This window comes from Talpa occidentalis, unplaced genomic scaffold (assembly GCF_014898055.3).
Source record: "Talpa occidentalis isolate TD23 unplaced genomic scaffold, MPIMG_talOcc4v2.1 talOcc4.15, whole genome shotgun sequence".
Taxonomy (NCBI): domain Eukaryota; kingdom Metazoa; phylum Chordata; class Mammalia; order Eulipotyphla; family Talpidae; genus Talpa; species Talpa occidentalis.
Genome location: NW_023601543.1, coordinates 3479013 through 3503027, shown reverse-complemented (window position 1 = coordinate 3503027; position 24015 = coordinate 3479013). Strand labels below are relative to the sequence as shown.

Below are 24015 nucleotides of genomic sequence, written 5' to 3'. Positions count from 1 at the left end.
GGATATGAATGGGCATGTATCTTACAGTGGAACCTGAGACTTAATAGAAGAGAAGGATGTAGATTTCCAGCACTGATGTCTGAAGCTGGAAAGTGTCTCATTCATTTAAAAAGTAATCACTTCCGGGGCCTCCTTGGCAGCCTGGGGTTTAAATCTCAGCACAATCACTGCCTCGTCCTGAGTTCGATCCCTGGCACAGCAGACCTCTCCTGTCTCTCCGTTGCTCCCCTCAGCAGTGTACTTCAGTCAGTCTGCCTGTTCCGTTCCCCACTCTGTCTCTGGGGAATCCTCTCACCCCCTGCACCTCTGGCCTGCACCTCTGTTCTTGTATGTATAAAGAAAAAAATATTATAAAAAGTAATCGCTTCTGTGTGCATTGAGTTGTTCTGCTTAGGATTCCGTATGCGCGCGCAGTGGTGTCCCAGAATGCCATGTCCAATGTTAGCTGAAAAGTTGTGTCTGTGGCAAAGGGTTGCCTCTGCAGTATGATTTACAGTGGGGTTTTCTTCATCTCTTAAACCCTCACCCACCTCCAGGATTCCCAAATATGAAGGTCTCCAAATGGATACTTTTTAAAAGGCCTGAACCACCCTGAGTTGTCAAGCCACTGCTTCGGCACTCCCTGCGTTAAATGTTATTTCTAATGCCTGAGAAAGTCTAGGGCAGCACTAGTGTGGTTCTGATTACATAATTATGCTACAGAAGTATGAAAAAAAATCATCACTAAAACCCTCCAGGTGCTTAAACACTTTGATAGACTGTAGCCATTCTGCCATCAGCGCCCCCAGCTGTGTTGCTTAGCAACATTTTAATTCCAGAAGAATCGAAGGAGATGCAATCCCTGTGGAGAGGGAAACAGAAAGAAGAGGGCTGTTGACAGATGATCTGAGTTGTTTCTTCTAATATACTGTGAAGATCACTAGCTCTTTTCATGAATGATAAATGGACTGAATACAGATCAATGAGTTCAGCAATAAACTGGAACCAGGCTCCATATCTAAGGCGATGCAGGCCGAGAGGCCCAGAGAAATTTCCTCATTTTGGTGATTTGGCGTTTGTTTTCTTAAAGATTCCACAGGAAGAAGCGGGTCCAAACATTCACTCGTCCCTTGCCCTTTTCTGGTGTCTGCTAATGAAACTGATTTTGGAATTGTCCTCTTGGGCTGCTCTGTCCTGCCGAAGGTGCAGCCAGGTGTCCACAGTGACGCAGGCTGAAGCGTTCCCTCACGTGAACCTAGAACATACGGACAGCCGTTCCACTGCACCTCCTCCCTCTGCGGCAGCCCCATCCGGCCCCCTAGGAGAGGATGCAAGAGGCCAGCTAAGAACCTGCAGGCCTTGCTCCTCCGGCACTTCCCCAGGAGCCCTGACAGGGTCTAAAAGCTGCCTCTGGATGAATGACCACATCCTTAGGGAAGGGGAAAGAAGGAAAATAGCTTTCTGTGTCTGCAGTCTGCCCATCTCCTGCAGCCACCTTTGGTTAGCACCTTAAGTTTCTGAAGAGCCTTTTATATTGTTTATGGTTTTGGTATCTAGTTGCAAACATTATGCCGACTAATGTCTAATTGCATTTTCCCCTTCTATTTACAGGCTGTTGAAAAGGCAAAACCTAAGAATAATCCTGTGAAGTAAGTTCATTTTTTTTATTCGTTCGAAATTTTAATGTGAATGGATTCCCTGCATGTGAAAAAAGGTCACAAAAGAGGCCTTCGATTTTAAGTTAGTCCCTGTTCATGACAATTGAAGAGCAAAACGCCAGCACAAAAAGAACAAAGAACCCCTCCAGTGACCAGGGACAGGCTTTCATATTTTTCCTCTCTGGTCTGATGAGCAAGTGCCCCGGGTGTGTGTCCAGTTTATGTTAAGTTAGTCCATGCCCTCCAGGAAGAGATGCCAAATACCATCCTATTCATATTCGAGGCTACGTCCTGTGAGCCCTGGGCCTATGACAGACATGCCAGGGCAGCAGCGAGCGACAAGCCCCATGGGAGGCATGCACCTCAGCACCCAGGCCTCCTGCTCCCTTCATGAAAAGCTGATGCGAATATATTTAATGAACGTTTTCCCAGCTAACAGAGAACTGTTCCCAGGGCATCTGATGGGGCACTGTTCAATTATAAACAAGTTGCACAGCACTCTTTTTAAATATAGTATGTCTTAGACACCCTGGCTTATCCCAGAAGGGAGACTTTCAAATTCAGAAACATGCCTGTCTTGTCATTTGGGTCAGCGGCCTCTGACTGCCGCGTTATCACACATACCAGGCTGCCAGCCACGTGGCCCAGGGAAGACCTGCTCTCTTGGCTGCGTGTTATTGGTCTGGCAACATCACGTGTCTGGAAACTGCGTGTTGATTTATGTCTGCCGACTTCCATCACCAGGAGTTCCAAGTGCAGAAGTGAGAAGTCGATGTCAAATACTTTCTGGGAGAATGGCCAGATAGCAGGAATGACCAGAGGGCTGCTTGTGTTCTGTGAAGGAATTAACTCTGCCCAGTTTTGTGGGCTTCGGCTTTACTTTTCTTAGGCCACAGGATAGTCCTTATTGGCTTCTGTAGCCTCTGGATTTGATTGTGCTACAAGAGGATTTTTAGTTAGGGAGTTTTTGGCTGCGGGTTTCGTTGGGGTTCAGATCTCTGCAGCCTGATTTCTTTTCTGCCTGCTTACCTAAAAGGCTTCTCTACTAGGGGCCCCTGGCAGACGAACTCTGTGAATTAGAGGCCTGAACCAATGACGCCAGGGCTTCAGAACATAGTGATCGTGTCAGCTTGACTGCACGTCTGCCTTGCCCTCCGGTCTACCCACATGCAGATGGGTGCCCCAGCTCAGAAGGGGTGTGACCAGGGCTGGAGGACTGGAAATATTGACCCTTGATGGGACAGACATATCACATCCTACAAGCTGGCAGTATGCAGGCTTGCTGGAAAAGTTAAGGTCTGGAGGCATCATTTATAGCTTCGTTCTCAACACAAATTGGTGGAGATGAGTAGACGTGTGATTTGAAGCCATCCCCTGGTGCAGAATTTGGCAAATGGTTGGGGAAACTCAAGAGATGAACGCTTTGTGCAATATGTGACATGTGAAAATTATATGAAATTTAAATTTTAGTGCCTATAAAGTTTTATTGGCACACAGCTACACTCACTTGTTTCCATATTGTCTGTGACTGTTTTCTGCTACAATCGCAGAGTTGAGTGGTTGAATCGGGGACTGTACAGACCGCAGAGCCATAAATATATTCTATGTGATGGCTTGCAGAGGAAGTTTACTGCCCTTTGCTTTAGTAGGTCGGGAAGAAAAATACACAGGCGTAAACTTTTCCATGGCCGGGAAGGTTGAGCTATCACTCCTTTCCCCACTTATTCTTTTTGACCTTTAAAATATTGAGTATTTATCATATGTTCAGAACTTTGTGGGGTAGAAGTATTCCCTCCCCCATCCCATTCAGTACAGAAACACCACTCTTAATCTACTGTCTTTGAAAATCGTTTGGACATGAGCTCCTTTGACAAGGCAGCGACACCTCGGCAAGCAGCAGAGACGCATGTACAACACATTCTAGTCTCTCGAGTTGTATCTAGATGGATATATTGTGAAAGGCATCTGCATTTTCTGAAATTCTCTTACTTCCCAAGATCTAAGGCTAAGTGAGCTTTCAATTAGAACGATGGCAAGTGACTTACAATATCCATTTGCTTTGTATATTTTCCTCTCTAAAGGTTCCCTCCCCCTCCCTATTTCTCAACCACTTGTTCAATTTATTTTTAATACCTTCATGGTTGTAAGCTGCTTTCATCACTGTAGGGAGCTGTGGTACACATTAATTACACTCCATATAAGGGAGAAATTAAATATATGCTTAGTGAATGTAAGCACATAATGTACCTGGATACACTAATGACTTTACCTTGAAACATAAAATATTACCTCTGAGGGTAAGACTCAATTGAATGTTCCTAAAATCAGCCATCAGGACAGGAGATGCCAGCGTATTTCTCAGTCTATTGGAACCATGCCGCTATCAGAGCTTGATTAGTATGTTCAAACTGTGGCTCTTTAATGTGTCAGAGGATTTCACTTGTATGTTAATGTTCTGTAGCAATTATCTCCAAGCTTTCATTGTGAGAACAGAGCCGAAGCGATGTACAGATTTCTTCCACCATATGTGACTTAGCACATACATTTTTTTTCAAAAACACATTTCTGTTATTAAGACATATGTGATAGTACACTTCTGCAAATGCGAATTGCTTTTGGCTAAAAGCCATGCACTAATAAGTTGAATTGAATCTAACTGAGGTTGACATCTGTTACCAAAAAAGAGAGCGAAGAGAGGAGAGGCGAAGAGAAAGGAGAGGGGAAAAGAGAGATCGGTTACCAAGCAGAAAACTCTCACTTGCTTTACACTTTCAAACAACGTTGAACAAGATGGTGGTTGACTTTCACAAATCAGGATCAGAATCCACTCTGCTTAGCAAACTACAGCTTTATCTAGGAACCGATCCATCTTCTAGATGGGGCGGTTTCATCATTGAATGTGACAAATAGCCACCAAGATTCTCCTGACCATGACGTGTGGGCATTATTCATTTAGCCATCCAAGAAATATTTATGGAGGATCCCCCAGCATTCTGGGGACAGTGATAGATGAAGAGGAAAATGAAAATAAAGGTGACACAGGTCTTACCCTCGAGGAGTTTTGAGTCCAGTAGGAGAGAGAAAATCAGTTTGTAAAGAACTAAACACAAGATAGAGAGGTTTAAGTGGAGGCCGGATAAAGGATGAAGGAAGCTCTAAGAAAAGGGATCGGGGTGGGGTGGGGGGACATTTGCACAAGGACTTTAAGAATCTGCTTTGTGACTCTGGACCTGAGGTGATCGGCTGTTGAAGGTCGGGTTGGAAACTGAGTTTGGAAGAACTGGTGGCTGAGGCCCTCGGGACTTATCCCGATGGAAGAGATGAGTGTGGTGAGTCGAACAGCATTGACCAGCTCTAACGTGTTACTGAAGGGCCATCATGCACGAGTCCCCTAGTTAGTGAACACAGCAGTGTCTCTCGGCCTCGGAGACACCCCTGAATCTGACACGAGCGTGGGGTATGAAATGGCGTAGCCTTCCTTGGCACGCACCTCAGCTAGGTTATTTACATGGGTCATCTCTGTAAAAGAGGGGCAAAGCCTGAAATCCTGTTTCATAATCATGATCATTAAAAGTGTACTCATTCTGGTGAAGTTTGGTGTATGTGCACACGAGCACATATGTCATAAATTGCGTGTTAGCGCCTGTGTTTCTGTGTACACACACGCACGCCCACATGCACACCTAGTGCCTCCCCCCACCCTTTCTGTCTTGTGTATTTGTGCACAGAGGGCAAAAAGCCACACCGCCCGGGTTGCAAAGAGATAGGCTAGGAGAGCCGTGTGACTGCAAGGACGTGGCATGGACCCTTCGGCTGAAGGTACAGCCAAAGGTGACTTTGCAGATGGCCAGTGTCCCTCGCTGGGCTCGCCGCAGCAGCTGGTTCTGTGCGGGGCTTGGCCCAACACCGGTCTTCTGGGACTAGCTCCTTTAGGACAAAGAGGCCCGAGCATCAAGAAAGCTTGGTGCACGTGACCACAGGCCTTTCCCGGAGCACCACTGCAGCTCACCAGGGTCGCCCAGAAGTGCAGGAGCACAGGACAGCTCGATCCGGAAGGGCAGGCATTCGGGGAATGCAGAATTGGACGGCACAGCCTGTGGGGAGCTCAGTGAGCTCCCGGGGGCTTGCCCTCTGCGGGCCGCCTGAGAAACCTGGGGTCTAGTAACTGACATCCAGCCTCTAATGAGAATATTCCAAGTGAGCAGATTTAAAAATTCAACCATGGAAAGGAAGGGAATCCCCCACGTATTAAAATGATAAACTATCTCCTGTGTCTCTTTCACAGTGTCACACTCCAAATAATTTCTATGTATTATGAATGCCCAGAGGAGCAATCCTCCATGAAGGGAAGGCAAATTTAGGGTTACGTCCCTCCAAATGAAATTCCTGAATGCCAGCAGACCCCAGTGAGCCTCCTGGCCCCAGTAGTGGTCACCCAGACGGCGGGCTCCCAACCACATCCACACGAGAGCAGCCAACGGCCAATGTGCTCTAGCAATTTTAAGGGTAATTGAAGGAAAAAGAGCCATAAAACCTTTTTCTAGATCACGGTGTAAACCACACTCTTTACATTGTCCGGCGAGCTGAAGTTGGATGCAGAAGGTTCCACTGAATATCCTCGCAGCTGGTGACAGGTGCACACATTTGTGGACTTTTCTGAACCTATTCATTGGTCATCAGAGTTGAATCATCTAGGTGACGTCAGCAGAGACAACTGAGAGCCAGAGAAAGTCTTTCCACTTTGGACCCACTGCCGCCTCCTCGTCACCTCCCAGGGCACGTGCGTTCACTACCAGTGCCTACAAAATTTGTTGGCTTTTAAAGTCATGCTACCTAACTCTGTGTACCAGTTTATTTTCTTAGAATACGGCATCACATGTTTCAAAAACGAACAATTTTGTAAGTTTACAGGCATTTTAACAATGTGTACAGCGTGGGTAATGTTAAATCTGTGTCTGCAAAGAAGAATTTCTTCAGAACTTCAAGCATGTCAACTTGTCTCGTTGCCATCACTCACCTTCCCAAAAGCTTTATGAGAACGTTGCTTCTTTAGGTGGCAAATTAACATTCTAATAACCATGACAGTGAAATGAAAATAAGCAGCACACATTTGTTGGTGAAGGTGAGGGGACTCCAATAAGCCGGCAGATGTGGAATCACTCCGCTTTAAAGGAACTTAAATTTAAGCCACATATCCATACATCCCTCTTTATCCAGCTCTTTATAAGAATCATGCAACTTTCTGACCCCGTGTCTTAGCATTTGGCGCTCAGACGAGAATTCACTTGTGTGAATTCAGTCCATCCATGCAAGTGAACTCAGTGCTTAGCACATGAGTTGCTCCTAAATTTTAGTGCACGCCATCATTCAGCACTCTTTCAGAGCTGACAATCAACTAGTAATGTAAGCAAGCTATCCCATGTATTCCTGTCACGAGCAAATTGTGCAGCGACTATGTGCCAGGCTCAGTTGAGAGGCAGATGAGTAAGATGGCATCCCTGCCCTGAAAGTCCTCACCCCCAGTAGGGAAACAGAATAGCCGGCCCTGGGACTGAGGCCTAGAGGAAGGAGAGACCACTGCTTGGGGGAGGCTCCACCTAGCTCAGCAGGAGTCTTCTGGTGACCAGCAGGGGTGAGGCCATTCAGGAGTGCAGAGCAGCACTGGTCAAAGGCATTCCTCCTCGGAGAAGAAAGCAGAAGCCATGTCGTGGACAATGTCTGGTAGGCAGAGGCAGCTAAAGAGAGCGGGTATTTTTCCCAGTAGCAGGAAAAACCAGTTCTGTGAGTGGCCTGAGAGAAAAGAAGCGAAAGGGTAGCTGCTGTGCCAGGAGCCCTAAGGCACCATGCTGGCAATGACTGGGCCCCACTGTTGGCATGAAGAGGACAGCCTGCAATGGAGACAAAGCTAAGAAAATGTTAAAAAGGATTCTTTTATTCTAGAAAGTTCAAGGTCAGAGTTAGGGGAGGGATTAGAAGGTGCCCTTTAAAAACTGTTTGCAGAGAAATAGACATATCAAATACTTTCTGATTCTATCTGGCTAATCCTTCTCTTTGGCCTTTCATGTAAATCTCAGCTCCTGAAGGCTTCCTCCAAGCACCCAGCTGGTCCCTTGATGGTTGCTAGCATTTTTATAAATTTTCCTTTCATGCGATTCCTTTGCGTTTATTCAAACATCCAGGCAACATAAGATACTGTAACTTAGTCACGATGCAACCATACAATTATTTCAGCTTTTTTTTCTGAATTTGTTTTACAGACATACAAATCCTGAATGTGTTTTTGTCAGCCACAAAGCTAAGAACACAGTAGGGCTATTTTTCTTTCTAGGGAAATGACACATGCCTCTGTGGGGACTGCACCTGGGACTCCAGACAGCCCGTTAGTCCTTCACTGACTGCAGAGCAAGGTCAAAGTCAGGAGCTTGGGTCATGAGTTAGCTGACTTCTAGTTTGGGGCACGGGTGGGGACTGAACTATACAAATGACTCACTTTGGCCAGAGACTGAAGTAAGACACGCATAGCTTCTGCTTTATTGAAGTTTTTGCCTAAACCAACACTAGTTATCTAGGTAACCAATGTAAAACGGGGGGTAGAGGGATATACTGTTCCTCCACAGGAAGATGTTTCACACCGCAGTCATTGAAAATCCAAGATAGAGTTGCTGGTGGTGAAGGAGAGCCAGACAGAACAGAAATTCTCAAATCTTTCTCTCAGTGTCCATCTGGGACTTTAAATATGATAAATGCAGCATTTCAAGTCATTGGAAAATGGGTATATATTCTGTATATCCAATAGGTGGACTGTATTTGTTTAATAACCGTTTGGGGAAAAAAAAATGAAGTCTGATTTCCAGCTTCACGCCATACACAAAAGTAATTTCTAGGTGAATTAAAGATCTAAACAGAAAAATCACAAGGATAATGGAACTGGGAGAGAGTATTTTCCTAATCTGGGTCTTCCTGTATGGCCAAAGCCATCAAAGAAAATATTGACAGATGACTACAGGGAATAAACGGAGCTATGTACATAGATATGCATTTCTATTTCTATTTCTATTTCTATATAATTATGATGATGAAAAGAAACCAAGCACAATAGAAAATGAACAGAGGTTCAAAGAAGAAATTCACAGAAGATGCCAAGAAGCACCGGAAAAGGCGCCCAACTTTGGGGGCGATGCAGGAATGAATATTAGGAGAACCGAGAGAGAACTTCTTCCTGACTGGGCATGACCGAAGCAGGTGCCCGCGGCACCGGGCGCTGAGAGCGAGCAGGGCTCCGTTCCTCTGTCCTCACCGCCCTGTGACTTCAGCTGCCCTCCGCCCTCTCTCAGCACCCTCTTCTCACAAGTGAGATTTCACAGCAGCCTGTGGCGTTTTGCTTATTTTTCTTCAGAGGCGTCATCTGGTCTCTTTCCCTCCATGCGAGCCCTGTGGGAGTCTGGCCGGGCAGGCCCGCGGCCGCCAACGGGCTCCTTCAGACTCTTGGTCTCTGCTTCACCTCACCCTGCAGAGCTGGTTGCCGGGAACCTGCCGACAATAGTGTCTTCGCACACGAACATACCTGCCTCGCCTCTCCCCCTCCAGCTGCGTGCCACGGAGTAGAAGTTTAACTTGCCCCAAAACATGATGCAAGGGTGCTCTAAGCAAATCAGACATGTTAGCACACTTGGTTTAAAGCTACGTGTGCATGGTCTCCTCTCCACACACACACTTGTATGTACTTTAAACCCCACCTATTTCCAGGAATGGACTTGATGTCCTCAGCACAAAGTTATAAAGGAAGATGCTTAAAGAAAACAGGAGCCCTCGCCCTCCTGTGTGCTAGCCCTGAGAAATACCTGTTTACACAGGTGACACAACTACACAAGACTGTGTGTTGTAAGGTCCACCCAAATGAGGGCTGCCATGCAGCGGCAGAGCTGAGGGGTTGGGGTGGCAGTGCAAAGCCTGCGGGGAGGTCCTGTTCAAGAATGCCCTCTTCCGCACGCACGGCCAGCCTGCTGGTCCTTGGCCATGGGAGGTAGATCTTTGAATGTGGCTTTAACTTTTGAAAACTAGTTGAAACTGGCGACTCAGCCATCGATGCTGAGAGAGTGGCATCATTGCCAGCAAGGCAATGGCTGCTTCCAAATAACAGTGATTTTCTCTGGTTAGTAGGTTTTGTGCAAGAGCCACAGGGCTAGACCACACCCCATGCAAAACATGAAGCCCTCAACATAGCCACTTCCCACCCCCGTACCTACTTTATTTCTCCTCTTCAGCAACTGTCATTGCACCGAATGCACGTCTCTCAATCTTGTTGTCTGTCCATCATCTATCAGTGTCTTGAAGTGTTACCTCATGCAGAAATGCGGCCTGTCTGAGAATTTTGTCTCACTCACTGCTGTAACTCCAGCACCTCGGATGCTACCCAGCATGTAGCGGCAGCTCAATATTTGTTGAGTGAGTGAGTTTAGACATTCCATCTGAGGCGCAAGCAACATAGTTGAGTGTGAGAATGAGTTTAGCCTCAGAGAAAGGGTGACTTCACAGGACCCTCTGACCATCCATTGTCGAACCCCTTATTAGCCCTCATGGGAGTTACTGACTTTTTTTCTGGGAAGAAATCAAGCTTTCTTTGAAAGTAATCTCTATTCCATCTTGGTTTATCTTGGAGGCATTTGCAAGTGAGCTTTAAGTCTCCTTGGGCCTAGTTCCGCCCTCCTTCCTACTCAAGCTGTGTTGCCGCTCTTGATTTTGAAGGGGAGGCATGGGGACAAGGTGTCGCCTCCCTATGGGTGGAGGCTCTGCATGGGCAGTAGCCTTTGATGCCATTAGCCATTTTCAAGAATGACAAAGGCCACATTTCTGTCACTGTGGGACAACAAACCAGGCCATTCAGCTAACAGAGGCAACACAGGCTATTTCTCTCTTTGAAACACCATCTTCTTCATATTCAGAAATGAGCAGGATGGCCCCACAGGAGGCGCCTCCTCAGAACTGGGGCATCCGAGAAGCTACCATCTCCCCTTCCTCCGCACTTCACTCTTCATGGCGTGGGCAGCCTTCCACACCATCTCTGCTGGCCAACAGTCCACTGGCTGATTGTCCGAGAAGTTGGACAGCTCCAGAGTGGCCAGTGCATGGGAGCCAGGCCCTCAAGCAAGGTGTGACATACAGAGCCTCACACATTTCTAGCCAAAAGGGTTTAGGCACTAACTGTGCAGAGCTGTACAACCAAACAAGCTTTCTTTCATTTCATGTTATTTTCATGAATTTGTAAGAAATTAAATACTTTAGTCACGTCTCCGTGATAGGGTTTTTTAAAAGTCCCTCACTTTATATCGATATGTGTGAAAGAAACTAAAAGCAAGAGCATGTTTCAGGAAATAACTGCTACAAGGTTAATTTTGCCTCATACAGCCTTTCCTAGAATTGAATTGCCTGATCTCCTCCCCCAGGGATGGCTCTTATGCTTGCCATAATCGAGGCTGATTTTATTGGAAAATCACCTCTGGATGAGGAACATACTCCAGAGGAAACTTTGTGGGGGGACGAGCAGGGAGCTGGGGCCAGAGGCACATGACCCGGCCCCTGCTGTTCATTCGGGCAGCACATTCATTAGTGATCCTTGAGGCAGGCTAGAGGGAGCCATATTAGGGAACTTGACTTTGAATTGTTTGGGGGCCTTCCTGGCTAACAGGTCAGCAGTGCAGTTGTGGCTTTTTCATCTGCACGTGTAATACTTCAATGACAGCAGCAGCGCTCGTGGCCGTTCATAGGACGCCTGTCATGCAGCTGTTTTGGGCGATGATCTAGAACCTGAGACTCTGGGTGGACAGCGGCGACTGCGGAGGCTGGGGTGGGAGGAGAGGACCCGCACCCCCAGTGGGGGCGCCCTCGCACTGCTTTGTGCGCAGGCTGCATCCATCAATCATTTCCTGCTTGTTGACTTTTTTAATTATAAAAGGAACCCGAGTTATCTTGACAGCACAGTGCAGCACGGCTAAGCAGGAGACCCAAAGTCAGAACTGTCCCCCAGCCCCCAAACTCCACCAAGTGGAAACTGTGAATATTATAGGCAGAACACGTGGAGGCTGCGGGGTGGGGGGTGCGGGGGGGGGGCGCGGCGGGAGGGAAGGGGAAACTTATAGAGAAGCCACAACTCAAGGACTCTGGGAACCTTGGGCTGGCCTTGATTCTGGAGGCTGGAGGAAGGCTATTCAGAAACGGATTCCATTCATGAAGGCAGGAGAGTTGGGGGTATGGGGGAGCCAGAAAGGATACTTTTATGAACAAGAGAGGGAAACAGAGCAGAGGGCCGTCTCACCCAAGTATGTACTGCATCTGGGCCCTCGAGCTTCTTAGGCAAAACCTGTAACAGGAAGGAGAAAGGAGATTCTGGGCTGTGTTTCTGTTAAAAGTCTCAGCATAGGCCCCTTGTCAGAGCACAAGAAAACTCGATCAGAGATGATGTGCCTGATGCTGACTCCTGGGTTTGTAATAATTCAGACATTAAGTGGAAAAGGCAGTGTCGGCCTGTGCTGACTGGCTGCTCCCTTTCTTTTATGAATTTTGTGCCTGGATTATTACTATTATTTACTTTAACCAAGAGCAGGGAAGTAAAACAATTCCCAGGATCCAGCAGTCACACAAAGCTTTTTAACTACTGATGTAAGTAGCATGTGGCTTAATACTCAGCTTTCCAGCCATCAAGAAGCAACCTCGTGCAATATTGGCGGAGCTCGGCTCCCAGTGGGCATAACGGAGATGATTAGATGTATTGAGTTCTTTGTGTCATTCAAAGAAAGCAGAATCTCATACACATTGGTGTCAGCTTCCTCTCACTTCATTTCAATTTTCAATAACCAGTGTCATCACATGTAACATTTTCTTCATAATGAAACTTCATGTCAAATTGGATTTGTCTTTCAAGTGAAAGCATATTGTGACGCCTTCTGAACTCAGACCCTTGAAATGATTCTTACTGTGACAAAAATCATAACTGTACCTCAGATTTCCCCCCAACAGGAATAATGCAACAAATGAATAATAAAAATGAAATCACGGTTGGAAAACAAGAGCTGTATCTCCATTGTTGCTATTTGAGAGGCCTGGGGAAAGAAGTGCTCTCCTTATCGAAGTCGTTTTGTTAATGGAACTACAGCTCATGGAGAGAATGACTGTCAAGGAATTAGGAGAGCACAAGAACCCTTCACAGGAAATGTCGCCAGGCATAATATGATCCTTGTGTGATGAGAGAGACCACATGAGATTACTGCTAGGAATGGGCCTCGTCATGCCATTCACATGGGATCTGGGTTGGTCAAAAGTTCTAGGTGCTTCCTATTGGTTGAAATATCGATTGGTATGGCAACTAATGAGACATGGTGTGGATGTTTCTTTAAAAAAAAAAAAAGATTATGCATACAAGAACTGGGGTACAGGCCAGAGGTGTGGGGGTGAGAGGATTCACCAGAGACCGAGTGGGGAACAGAACAGGCAGACTGACGGAATACACTGCTGAGGGGAGCAGTGGGCTAGACAGGAGAGGGCTGCTGCACCATGTGGGTTGCTCCGCGGCCAGCAGGGATTGAACCGGCACTACAGAGGCTGCGGACAGCTTCACAACGCTGTGCTCAACTGCCTGTGCCATCAGGGAGGCCCACGGTGTGGATGTTTCTCAAAAATTTTAAAAGAGGGTTAACATACAATCCAGCAATTCCACTTCTTATCCTTTGCCTTTTTATTGTTGAGTTGTAATAATTCTCTGTACATTCTAGGTATAAATCCACTATCAGATATATGATTCCAAAATTGTTTCTCCTGTTTTTAGGGCTCTTAGCATGTCCTTTCAAGCTCAAAAGTTTCTCTTTTCATGAAATTCAACTTACCAATTTTTTCGTCCGTGGCTTGTGTTTTTGGTGTCATGTATGAGAACCCATTCTCTAGTTCAAGGTCATGAAGATTTGCACCGATTTATTTTTCTAAGAATTCGAGGTCTCAGTTCTTATTTTTAGGTATTTGATCCTTTTTTGATTGATTCGTGTATGTGGTGTGAGGTAGAGGTCCAATTTTATTTGATATGTAGAAATCCAGTTGTTGCCACACCATTTGTTGAAGACTATTCTTTCTGCCATTGGATTATCTTGACACCTTTGCCCCAAATCAGTCGAGCATACATGTGACAGTATATCTGTGGACTCTTATTTTCTGTTCCCTTGATCTGTCTATCCTTATTCCAGGCCTGTACTATCTCTGTAGCTTCGTAGTAGGGTTTGAAATTGGAAAGTATGATAACTCCAATTTTCTTCATCCTTTTTAAAATTGATTTGGCTGTTCTTTGTCTTAATGATACATTGTCTAAACTTCATCTTATTCATATAAATGCTGCCTTTGGTGTAGGAGGAAACCCTCAAGTAGTTATTTGGACTTTGGAAGTGGATATTTCTAACTCTGAATCCAAGAGTCCCTGGAGAATGGGGTTGGGCATCAGGTCAGTAATCTACTCAGTAAATTGAGCTGTGGTGTGATCAAGGTATTCTCCAAATCTGTGTGTTCACACTCATGAGTCACTCTGATTTGGAAGTTTCTTACAATCTGGCTGGCAACTAGGATTCCCTGTGGCCTCTGTGGGGGATGAGAACAATTAGCTGGTGCTAAATAGGGGATGTCACGGCAGTGGGGAGGGAGTCTACCCTTTTTTCTACATTCCACAGGTATGGTGAGGAGGAATTTTAATAGCATTTAAGTGTATTAAGAGATATTGAAACAAAAGTAATTATAACTGGGTGTTTAATGCTTAGAATAGAATGAGTCAATTATGTGGTCCTTCGTGAAAGTGTCTAACACTAATCTTGGGGCTTGGTAAGTTGGTGTGAAGTTATAAAAGGGGGCGGTGTGGCTATTGTATGCTTTTTTGAGGCTTCCAAGCCCATGTTCTTCCTTCTTGGCACTTTTCTATAATTTTACGAAATATTTTAATATGACAAAGTCACTTCAATTACACAGTCATTATAAGTTTTGCCAAGGTTGAGTATGGATCGTTTTGTGTTCATTAGAGCACAAAATTAGAATTTTCATTGCTGCAACTGTAAACACTGTTTGGCTCAACAGAATTGAGCATTTTCTCATAAAATCTTGGATAACTGATTATTGATATCTTGCCTGTTTTCCAGTCTATTTTAATTTTGTGGAACTATTTTCTGATTTTTTCTCCCTTGGTATACATTTCTTTTGGCCTGGAAGTTGAGTAAGTGATTCTCTTCCAAATGGATGGCATTGCACACAGTGAATGAACTAGTGGGCACAGAGAGAACCATCCCCAGAGTCAGAAGAAAGAGAATAAATTATTACTTTAATTTTCTCAGCTTTAGTTGGCCCAAAGTCTGGCAGTTAGACCTGAATAAGTCTGGAAAAACCATCTGGCACACCTACATCTGTTCTCACATTTGCCAATCAGGATTTATCAAAAATCAATGGCTCAAAAACATGAAGCTTTTAAGAGGTGCTAATTTGTGGGCAAAGAATCACTCAAACACCACACCATTTGGTCCACATGCAGTATAGTTTTAGGTTTGGGGAATCCAGTGACTCCATTCCCTTCTCCTCTGTCATATTCTCAGGGGCATGAAGAAACACTGGAAAGGGATTCATGTCTAAGGGTCTTCTCTCCCTCCCTTTGTGTGTTCATATGCCGGAGTGAGTGTGCCAAGCAGATGTAGCTGCTCCAGTGCAATGTATTAATGGGTGCTCATACACCCCCTCTCATCTTCCAGTTATAAGGGTGTTCTCAGCAGAACACCAGCACCATGTTAAATCATCTCCCTCTTCCATCTCTTTTCTCCAACCTTCTGCCACCGCTGGGAGTCAGTCATCTATGAAGAGCTCCTCCCCACCAGCCAAGGGCATTCATTATTCATTGTGATACTTCCTCTTTGCCAAGGTATATTCTCTTGCTTCAAACTCAAAACAGCTCATTGGCTTGCGGGGATCCAACAGCCACAGGCGGAGGGACAAGTTTATTATGGGAAGCACATGACTGCCAGATTTCACTGACAGATTTTGAAGCAGGAGCGAGCAATTGGCTGGCCCTCTCCGTGCATTAATGCCCGTTGGCGTCACCGTGCTCATTGTTACACAGGTGCCCCTTACAAAGTCTAGAGACCATAAAGCAGTGCTGTTCACCTAGCAACAACGCTGGCACATACATGCCTCAAACCCCATCTACACCACGATGGCCCGTATGTAATGGACTAAATTGTAGTTTGATATAATTACAGATGGCTTTTATCAGGCTTTGTAAATTTGGAGATGCAAAGGCACAAAGGTTTTTTATTTTTTTTATTTTTTTATCCCTGGCATGTCAAAGCACCATTTTCAAAGATGGTTTCCCTAATGAAGTCATTCCTCAACATTGCTTTTAAGGTTGGCTTTATGATGGGAGCACTACACGGAGGAGTATTAAATCCTACTCCTGTTTGCTAAAATCTGTAAACTGTAAAACAGCAAACCATGTCTAGCTCACTAGTAGGGAAAAACAAAGCATGTGATAGATAAAATATGGGCATGTGCTAAAAATCACAGTGTGTATTAGCAGAGTTGAACAGGGTCCCACGGATACAGCATAGGGAATGGGAAAATATGTCAGCTCCTAAAAGACGTGTGATTGTTTGCTTTGTAGGACCTGTCTAGTCTTTGCCTAAAAGGGTTTTAGCTGTCGGAGTGTCTGCAGTGTACAAAATACTCCCTCACAGGATCCCAAATCACTTTCTAAATCCAGCCCAAAGCTCATCTGATTGCGCATGTTCATGAGGCTGGTGAGAATCCAGACCTTAGAAGGAGAAGGATTGTGGGCGGGTTTGGTGATCCCAGAGGAAAGGGTGCCTGATTTTCGGGGGCTGTTTACCTTTCATAAAAAGCAGGCTCTGTCGAAGTGGAGTCACAGCACAAACTTTAGCAGTTGCCAGCAGATAAACGGGACCTAATTCCATTTAAGACTTCAGTTCTATTGACAGAGATAATAACATTTGAAACGACCACCAGATTTTAGGGGTTTCTATAAAAGCTAATTGAATCTCAGTTTTATACAGTTTGGGTGAGCCTCACCTCCTCTTAGAAGGGCAGCGATGGGAACTGAAATAAAAAAAAAAAAAAACCCTTTTACTGTGCGTACTTTGATTTGTTCCAGGGACATAATGAATGGCCAAAGAATGATTAAACCTACTAGCTAATGAAAACAGAAAAGCCAGACTTGTAACATAAAACCCAGTGTGTGTGTGTGTGTGTGTGTGTGTGTGTGTGTGTGTGTACTTTTAAAGGCAAATATCAACTCTGCTGGACACTGGGGAGGCTAAAATGAGGACTGCACCGTGCCCGTGGAGCATTAGTGTTTAGTGGGGAGGGGGGAGTCCAGACACAGACAGATGTTCCCCCTTCCAGACAGAGGCTAACCCAAGTCTGATGGACAGTATTTTCTTAAATGTTAGAATCGGGCCTTCCCAGAGGTGCAGGCGGTTGAGCGCCACACTGTGAAGCTGTCCACAGCCTCTGCAGCGTGGGTTCAATCCCCGCCAGTCTGCAAGAATCCCACATGACGCAGCAGACCTCTCCTGTCTTGCCCGCTGCTCCCCTCAGCAGTGTATTTCAGTAGATCTGCTTGTTCTGCACCCCACTCTGTCGCTGGTGAATCCTCTCACCCTCCTGCGCATCTGGCCCGTACCCCAGCTCTTGTATAAATAAATAAATCTTTAAAAAAAAAGTTAGAATCAAACCCCCCCACACACACACCCACAAATCCTGCTTGTTCCCCTGACCTCTGGGTCACATGGGCCTGTGCTGCTTCTGTTGCGTTCTAATGCCTATGCTGAAAAGCAGGAAACAAGCCAGCCAGATCTATGCAGCGAGGAAGTGCATTTAATAAGGCACTTGCACATCCAGCCAAATTTCACCATTCCATGGACAGTGATTAAAAAGTAGCTCCCTGTGATAGCAGATCAAATTCTCTTGACAATTGGCTTCTCCGAGCGCTGTCCGTCGCTGCTGGGCTGTCCTGGATCAAATGAAAGAGGAACCTGTGCAAGCTCCAGGGCTCCGGGCAGCCCTAGCCCGTCTCGTCTATGAATCCGGGCTGCTAATGTGCCGATTCCTGTCCCTGAACAGCTTTGGGGATAAATTTGAGAATATCCAGTTATTTTATCCCAAATGTTAAAGTTGCCATCATAAGAACACACAGTTATCTCTATATTTAGAGAAAATTGGAAAAATAATTGGAACTTTTAAACCAATTTGTAGACTCAGCACCTCGCACACAGCAGGCATTTAGTGCTGGCTTCGGTGAATGGGTGTGAAACGAGTCAAGGTTCCCTCGGCCTCTAGGGCGCTGTTTCTCACTCTATCACGCCCACGCTCGTCCCAAGGGAGGCTAATCATTATCTCTATGGCAAAATGCTGCCTGCTGCCTGGGCCTCGGCAGTCTAGGCCCCTCGCAAAACTTTTGACAAGCCCGATCACAAGAGGCACAGTCTCGAGTAGCGCAGGCACGGGCCCTGTTCCTGGGTTCAAACTGCACCCCTGCCCCTGCTGGGCAGCTTTGGCTAATTGCCTCACCTCTCTTTGTCTCCTTCTCCTCCTCTGTAAAATGGGGGTAATGATAGAACCTGCTTCTCAGGGTCGTGATGAGTAAATGAGTTGATATATGCCCGGTGCATGGAACGAGGGCCGTGCAAGCGCGGGCCGTGATGGTCCTCCCTGGCGTGGCCAGCCTGCCGTCAGCTGGCAAGAGCTCCAGACCTGGTGTCAGAAGACCGGGATTTGAAATACATTAGCTTGGTGGCCTTGGGCAATTTCCTTAACTTTTCTCAACCTTCTCTCCCTTATTTCTAAAATGGGATAATGCCTCCTCTAATGTGTGTAAAAGCCCCTGGCATATGGTAAGCGCTGGATAAACATCTGTGGAGTCTGCTGGATGCAGGTTCTTAGAGCAACTGCCACAAAAGCAAGCCACAAGCTGATCAGAGACTCCTAGGATTCCCCTTGCCGCAAAACGCAGCTTCACCGCCCCCCACATGCCTTGTGCTATGTACAGAGTAAGTCCAGAGACGGGAAGCAGCGAGGCTGTAGTGGAAAATCCATGTCACTTCTAAGCTTGCTGTGTCATAAAAGAAAGGAACAAAGTATGTGTTGGTGTCCTTTGCCAAAAGCAGCCACATCAAAGCCTGAAGACTCTATTTATTCAATCTCTTTGGAGATGAAAGGGCGAGTAGAAATTCTCCCCCTCTGCATTGCACCAGCTCCGTGAGCTCCCCGCTGTGGTATAATTCAGGGTCCCCCCCCCCCACACACAGTCACCTCACCTTTCCTATGCAAAGCAGAAAGAGAAGTTATTAAAGTTCATTTCACTCACTCTTGTGGAGGATCTATGGGAACAGCGATTTCAGAGCTGAGGTGGAGGTAGCCACGAACGTGTGGTTTCTGAGTGAAGACATAGCATGCGGACCACACCGAGTGGAGTTTGTAGCTCGTAAATATGGAGGCTACGCGACACAGTCCATCTTGCTGGTGTTCGCAGCAGTCCACTCCTTCCCGCATCAAAGCGTTGCCAAATTGCAGTGGCCCCCTCGGCGTTTTCCTGGTGCTTGAACCTTGCACTCCACTTCAACCCATATTCATTGATTTTTTTGCTCAAATGGAAGTTTATTGGTGGATATGCTTGGGTGACCTCTTAGAATAAAAGCCTCGGTGTCACATGGAAAGTGCCGCTGATGAATTCTTCCCCGATGGTCTAATTGACATATATCCGCAGCGATGGCCAGCCGCCTCCTCACTGCTGCTTCTTCCCAGATAGTGTGAAATTCTCCAGCCCTGAGGCCTCATTTTCTCTAGTGATTCTGTTTGAGGTTTTTTATTTTTTTTTAATTTTTTAAAAGATTTATTTATGCATGTGCAGGCCAGAAGTGCGGGGGTGGAGGGGAGAGAGGATTCACCAGAGACAGAGCGGGGAGCAGAACAGGCGGATTGACTGAAATACACTGCTGAGGGGAGCAGCGGGCCAGTCAGGAGAGGTCTGCTGCGCCATGTGGGTTGCTCCCTGGCTGGCCAGGGATCGAACTCGTGCTGCAGATAGCTTCATAGTGCGGTGCCCAACCCAATGCGCCACCAGGAAGGCCCCGAGGGTTGTTTTTTATTTTTTTTTTTATTTTTTTATTTTTTTTTAAGTAGAGGCATGTTTTTATTTATTTATTTGTTTGTTTGTTTTGTTTATACATGCACTGGGTACAGTCAGAAGCGCGGGAGGGTGAGAGAATTCACCAGAGCCAGAGCGGGGAGCAGAGCAGGCAGAAGGACTGAGGTACACTGCTGAGGGGAGCAGCGGGCGGCAGGAGAGGTCTGCGCGCCATGTGGGACCCTCCTCCGGTGGCCGGGGAGCAGCTGGGGATCGAACCGGCGTCGCAGAGGCCGCGGGCAGCTTCGCAACCCAGCGCTCAACCGCTGCGCCACCTGGGAGGCCCAACGAGGGTTGTTTTTTAAATGAATTCTAATCATCAGTTTACATTTCGGTGCCACTTTGAGTAATACTAGGGTTTTGTTTTGAGGATATGCTTAAGACTTACACTTCTCAGTTTATCCAGAGAACTAAGAGATTCTGGAAAGGAAGAGTAATTGGAACCTTGAACATAGACATTTATTAATAATGAATAGTGCTTTGGCTAGAGGGAGGGAATACGGCTGAGGCAGGGTTCAAGGCAAAAGTGTTTCTTAGCAAATACCTTAACAGCAACCAGACTAGAGAGACTCATGATTTCTTTATTAAATGAACAATTCTATCGTCACACCCAGTCTTCTCTTCTTACATCCTTCTCGCCCCAGTCTCGTTTCTTATGGTTTCTCTTTTCTTTTTACTGTGTGTCTGTCTCCCTCACTCTTGACCTGTTTACACACAGTCCCCCCTTCTCTCTCCTTTCCTTGCCCACCGTCTTACATTCTTACACTCTTCTCCGGTCTCGAGCTTGTTGTCAGTACGCTGTGGTCTGCAGGAGGAAAGCAAAGATGACTGGACTCCAGACCAGAGCCAAGGGTCTGCAATGGTCTCTTCAGTTTGTTATTTTGAGCACCAAATGCCATCCAGTCACAGGCAGAGAGATGCCTTGCAGTCTCCATTCCAGCGAGAGGAGAATCACAAAAAAATGTTTACAACAAAAGCAAATAATCCTTACTTCAATGGGTTGAAGAAATGATAGTGTGTGTTTTTATACATTCATGCTGGATTGGACATCACATTGGGGAAAGAATTACTAAATAGACCAAGTTGTCATGTTTCAGGTGGTCTTTCCATGTGAGGGGCTTATAAGATGAAATCAAAGCTGATTTGGATGCTCCTTGGATTCCAAAATATGCAAATGGTACCCAACATCCCCTCAATGGAAGTTTTGGCTCTGTTTTTCATAAGCTTCCCACTCTGTTCATATACAATCCTGTATCTTAAATATAAACCTATCATCGGGTTTAGCAAATCAATACCATAAGAGTGTGAAATGGTCCCCAGAACTCTCCACAAGGGCATTTCACAGTAAAAGCAATTGAAAAAGAAGCAGCAGTGGAATATCTTATGAGATAGCCATTTAGATCACAAAAGGACCATAAAAGTCACAAGCAGTTTGTGTGAAGCAAGGTTCATAATATAACCATACAGGACTTGCTGGGAAGAAAGAGGAAAATTGCAAACCAATTTGTGGTTATAGCTTTTTCTGTCAATTCTATTGGGATTTAAAACTTGTAAAAGGTAGAAACTGGTGCCAGCTTACATTATGTAGAGAGAGTGTGATAACTATAATCATAGAAGCCAGACAAACACCAATTATTTGAAGCCAATAAAGTCTTTATTAACTTCGAAGCAATTAGTGCTTCTTAGGTTCATTTAGCCACAGAATGGGAAGGTGCCACCCAAGATCATTTGTCAGTAACAAATTTGGGAGTCATCCCAGGATGTTTCATTTACATCTTTCAAAAACAGTTTTGCAAATCATGGCTGAATAATTGTGAACTAGAGTAGACGAGAGAGTGGGCCACTAGATGGCGCTCATACAGACTCCGAGATTCCAAGATGGCGCGCAGAGGCAGGGTGGCGTGCGTGGTATTTCATACTCTCAGAAAACTTGACTTTGTCCTTTGTGTTAGACCCAGGCAACCTTCTAAAAGCAATCACAGTAACAATTGCTCTCTACACTAAACACCTGCTGGGTACCACCCATTCTCCATGCATGATCTCTAGTCATTTCAGCAGTGGTACAAGGCCTTATTCTCTTTCTGCTGGAGGCCTGGAAAGGTTAATTAGTAGTAGCTGAAAATCCTACCCAGAGTTGCTTGGTTTTCCCATCTGGAATCTCACCAGATCACGAGGCTCCCCCTCCACTTGATCAGTCAGTCCGTTGATGGCCAGTATCACCCACATTACGCATTTTCCACTTGGGTCACTCTTAGCATTACCAAATTGAGGTTTAATGTTCCAGTTCTCCCAGACCAGAGGCAGGAGCTGACAGATCTCCCGGCTATGTACTAGTCTACATCCCTTGTCCTAGCTCTACATTAATCTCTTCAAACAGTAAGAAAACTAATTAGATTACAATTGCCAGTCTTTTTAGCATGAATCTTTATGATTTACTGTTGATTACAAGCTAATGCACAGGCAATCTACCCTCGTCTTTATTTCCATCAGTACAATAAAAGCAGTTTCTAGTTTCCCTTCACTTAACATTTCTCTTTAAAGAGCAACACTCCATTAATGAAGATGTATGAAATGAAATTCCATCCCTGCTGAACTCAGTCTGATTTCTTCAAACAACTGAAAAGCGATACTGCCTTTTCTATCATTAGAAAATCTTATGTCTCACAGTTATCTTTTGGTTGTAGTGTGGCTGCGGCAAGAGTATTTTTGCAGCACTTGTTATTCACTGAGTACTTTCCTCATGCAGCAAAACAGATTCCACGCGCCCCCTTGTCTTCTGACTCCATCTAAAGTGGCCTTTCCGAAACAAGACAGAAATGGCCGTTTCTGTGTTTTGCAGCATCCCCAGTCATCCTAAAAATCCATGCCTGAGGGGCTCTCTGTGGCTCACTAGTCCCACTTAGCTGGAGGCCAGCCCAAACCCAGGATCCGGTGGGCATTACCCCCTTCCACATCTAGAACCAAAGATGACAAGAACCCCAGATTCACAGGTAGTCGTGCAGACTTGGAGAGTCTTCGCAGCCAGGGCTCATGACCAGTTTCTGACAGACCCTATAAAATGAGTCAAGGTCAAGTGCATGGAAGTGTCAGGATGGCGGGAGCTTAAACAGCACGGTGCTGCTGGTCCCTTGGCCACCAAGGCCGTTTCAACACTGCTGCTGGCTGACTTCAAATAGAGTCCTGGGATGGATGAGCCTTCTGAAAGCCGTAAATGCCTCTGAGTAATGGGTTTCACTCGTTTCATCCAAGACTGCATACATTTTATAAGTGGTTGTGCTACCATGCAGCAGTTAAGAATTACATGCAAGCCTTGCTTGTGATTTGCATTCTCCACACTAAGTTATTGCAGTGCATTGATATTTTAAATAATATCTCAGCTCTTTAGAGTCAAAAGGAAAAAATGCAAAGGTTATAACAGGTATTACCTATTTATCAGAATGGTAGAGTTATAAATGGCACTTCTTCAATTAATCAGTAACTTAATCATTATTTAAATACAAATCACACCAGGCTAGGATCTTCAAATTTACATGTCTTGCACCACTTTCATCACCTGCAATGACTGATATTGTTGAAATAAATTTATTAAAGTAACTCAAAAAGACCAAGGTAAAATATCGTATTTTCCCTTGTGATGGGTAAGAAGATGAAAGCTGACATGCATGTTTTTATCCTGTGTCACATTTGCAGTGGGGATGGGATTCTCTAAAACGTGCTTGTAGGACGGGCGTTGTCTGGCTGAGCACTATAGGGTGAACTCAGAACACCTTCATGCAGGATCTGCTCCAGAAGGAAAGGAGTGACGATCATAATCTGTTCATCCTTAAACCCGGCTGCTTGTGTCATCCGTTGGCTGTTCACACGTCCCTGGGCCTTTGCTACTGTCGCTGCTAGTGCTCATTCCAGGGAACGTGACTGAGGTCAATGTGAGCCTCAACTTGGCAAGTATGTAGTAGACTCCGTGGGGACCCAAGAGCCTGGCACTCATCTGCCCCAAAATCAGTATGTCCCTTCACTCTCTGGCCTCACTTTATTCTTCTCTTGAGTTGCAAAGAGTGGAAGAGTTTCTCTCCAAGTCCAACTCTCAAAACCTCCATGTGGAATGCTACAGGTTTCGATTTGCTTCCGAGGATGAATCATATGGGAGTGAAGGTTGTGCTTGTTTGAGATTGG

The 24015-nt window shown here is 45.7% G+C and overlaps 1 protein-coding gene across 4 annotated transcripts in view; it reads left to right on the top strand.

Annotated features, from left to right (window-relative positions):
• The window catches only part of AFF2 (ALF transcription elongation factor 2), a 592529-nt gene that overhangs the window by 514831 nt on the left and 53683 nt on the right, over positions 1–24015 (top strand). For all 4 annotated transcript variants that reach the window (XM_037511844.2, XM_054695516.1, XM_054695515.1 and 1 more), the window contains exon 8: positions 1591–1628. In XM_037511844.2, the coding sequence (XP_037367741.2) occupies positions 1591–1628 (38 nt within the window). The remainder of the gene's footprint in view (positions 1–1590; positions 1629–24015) is intronic.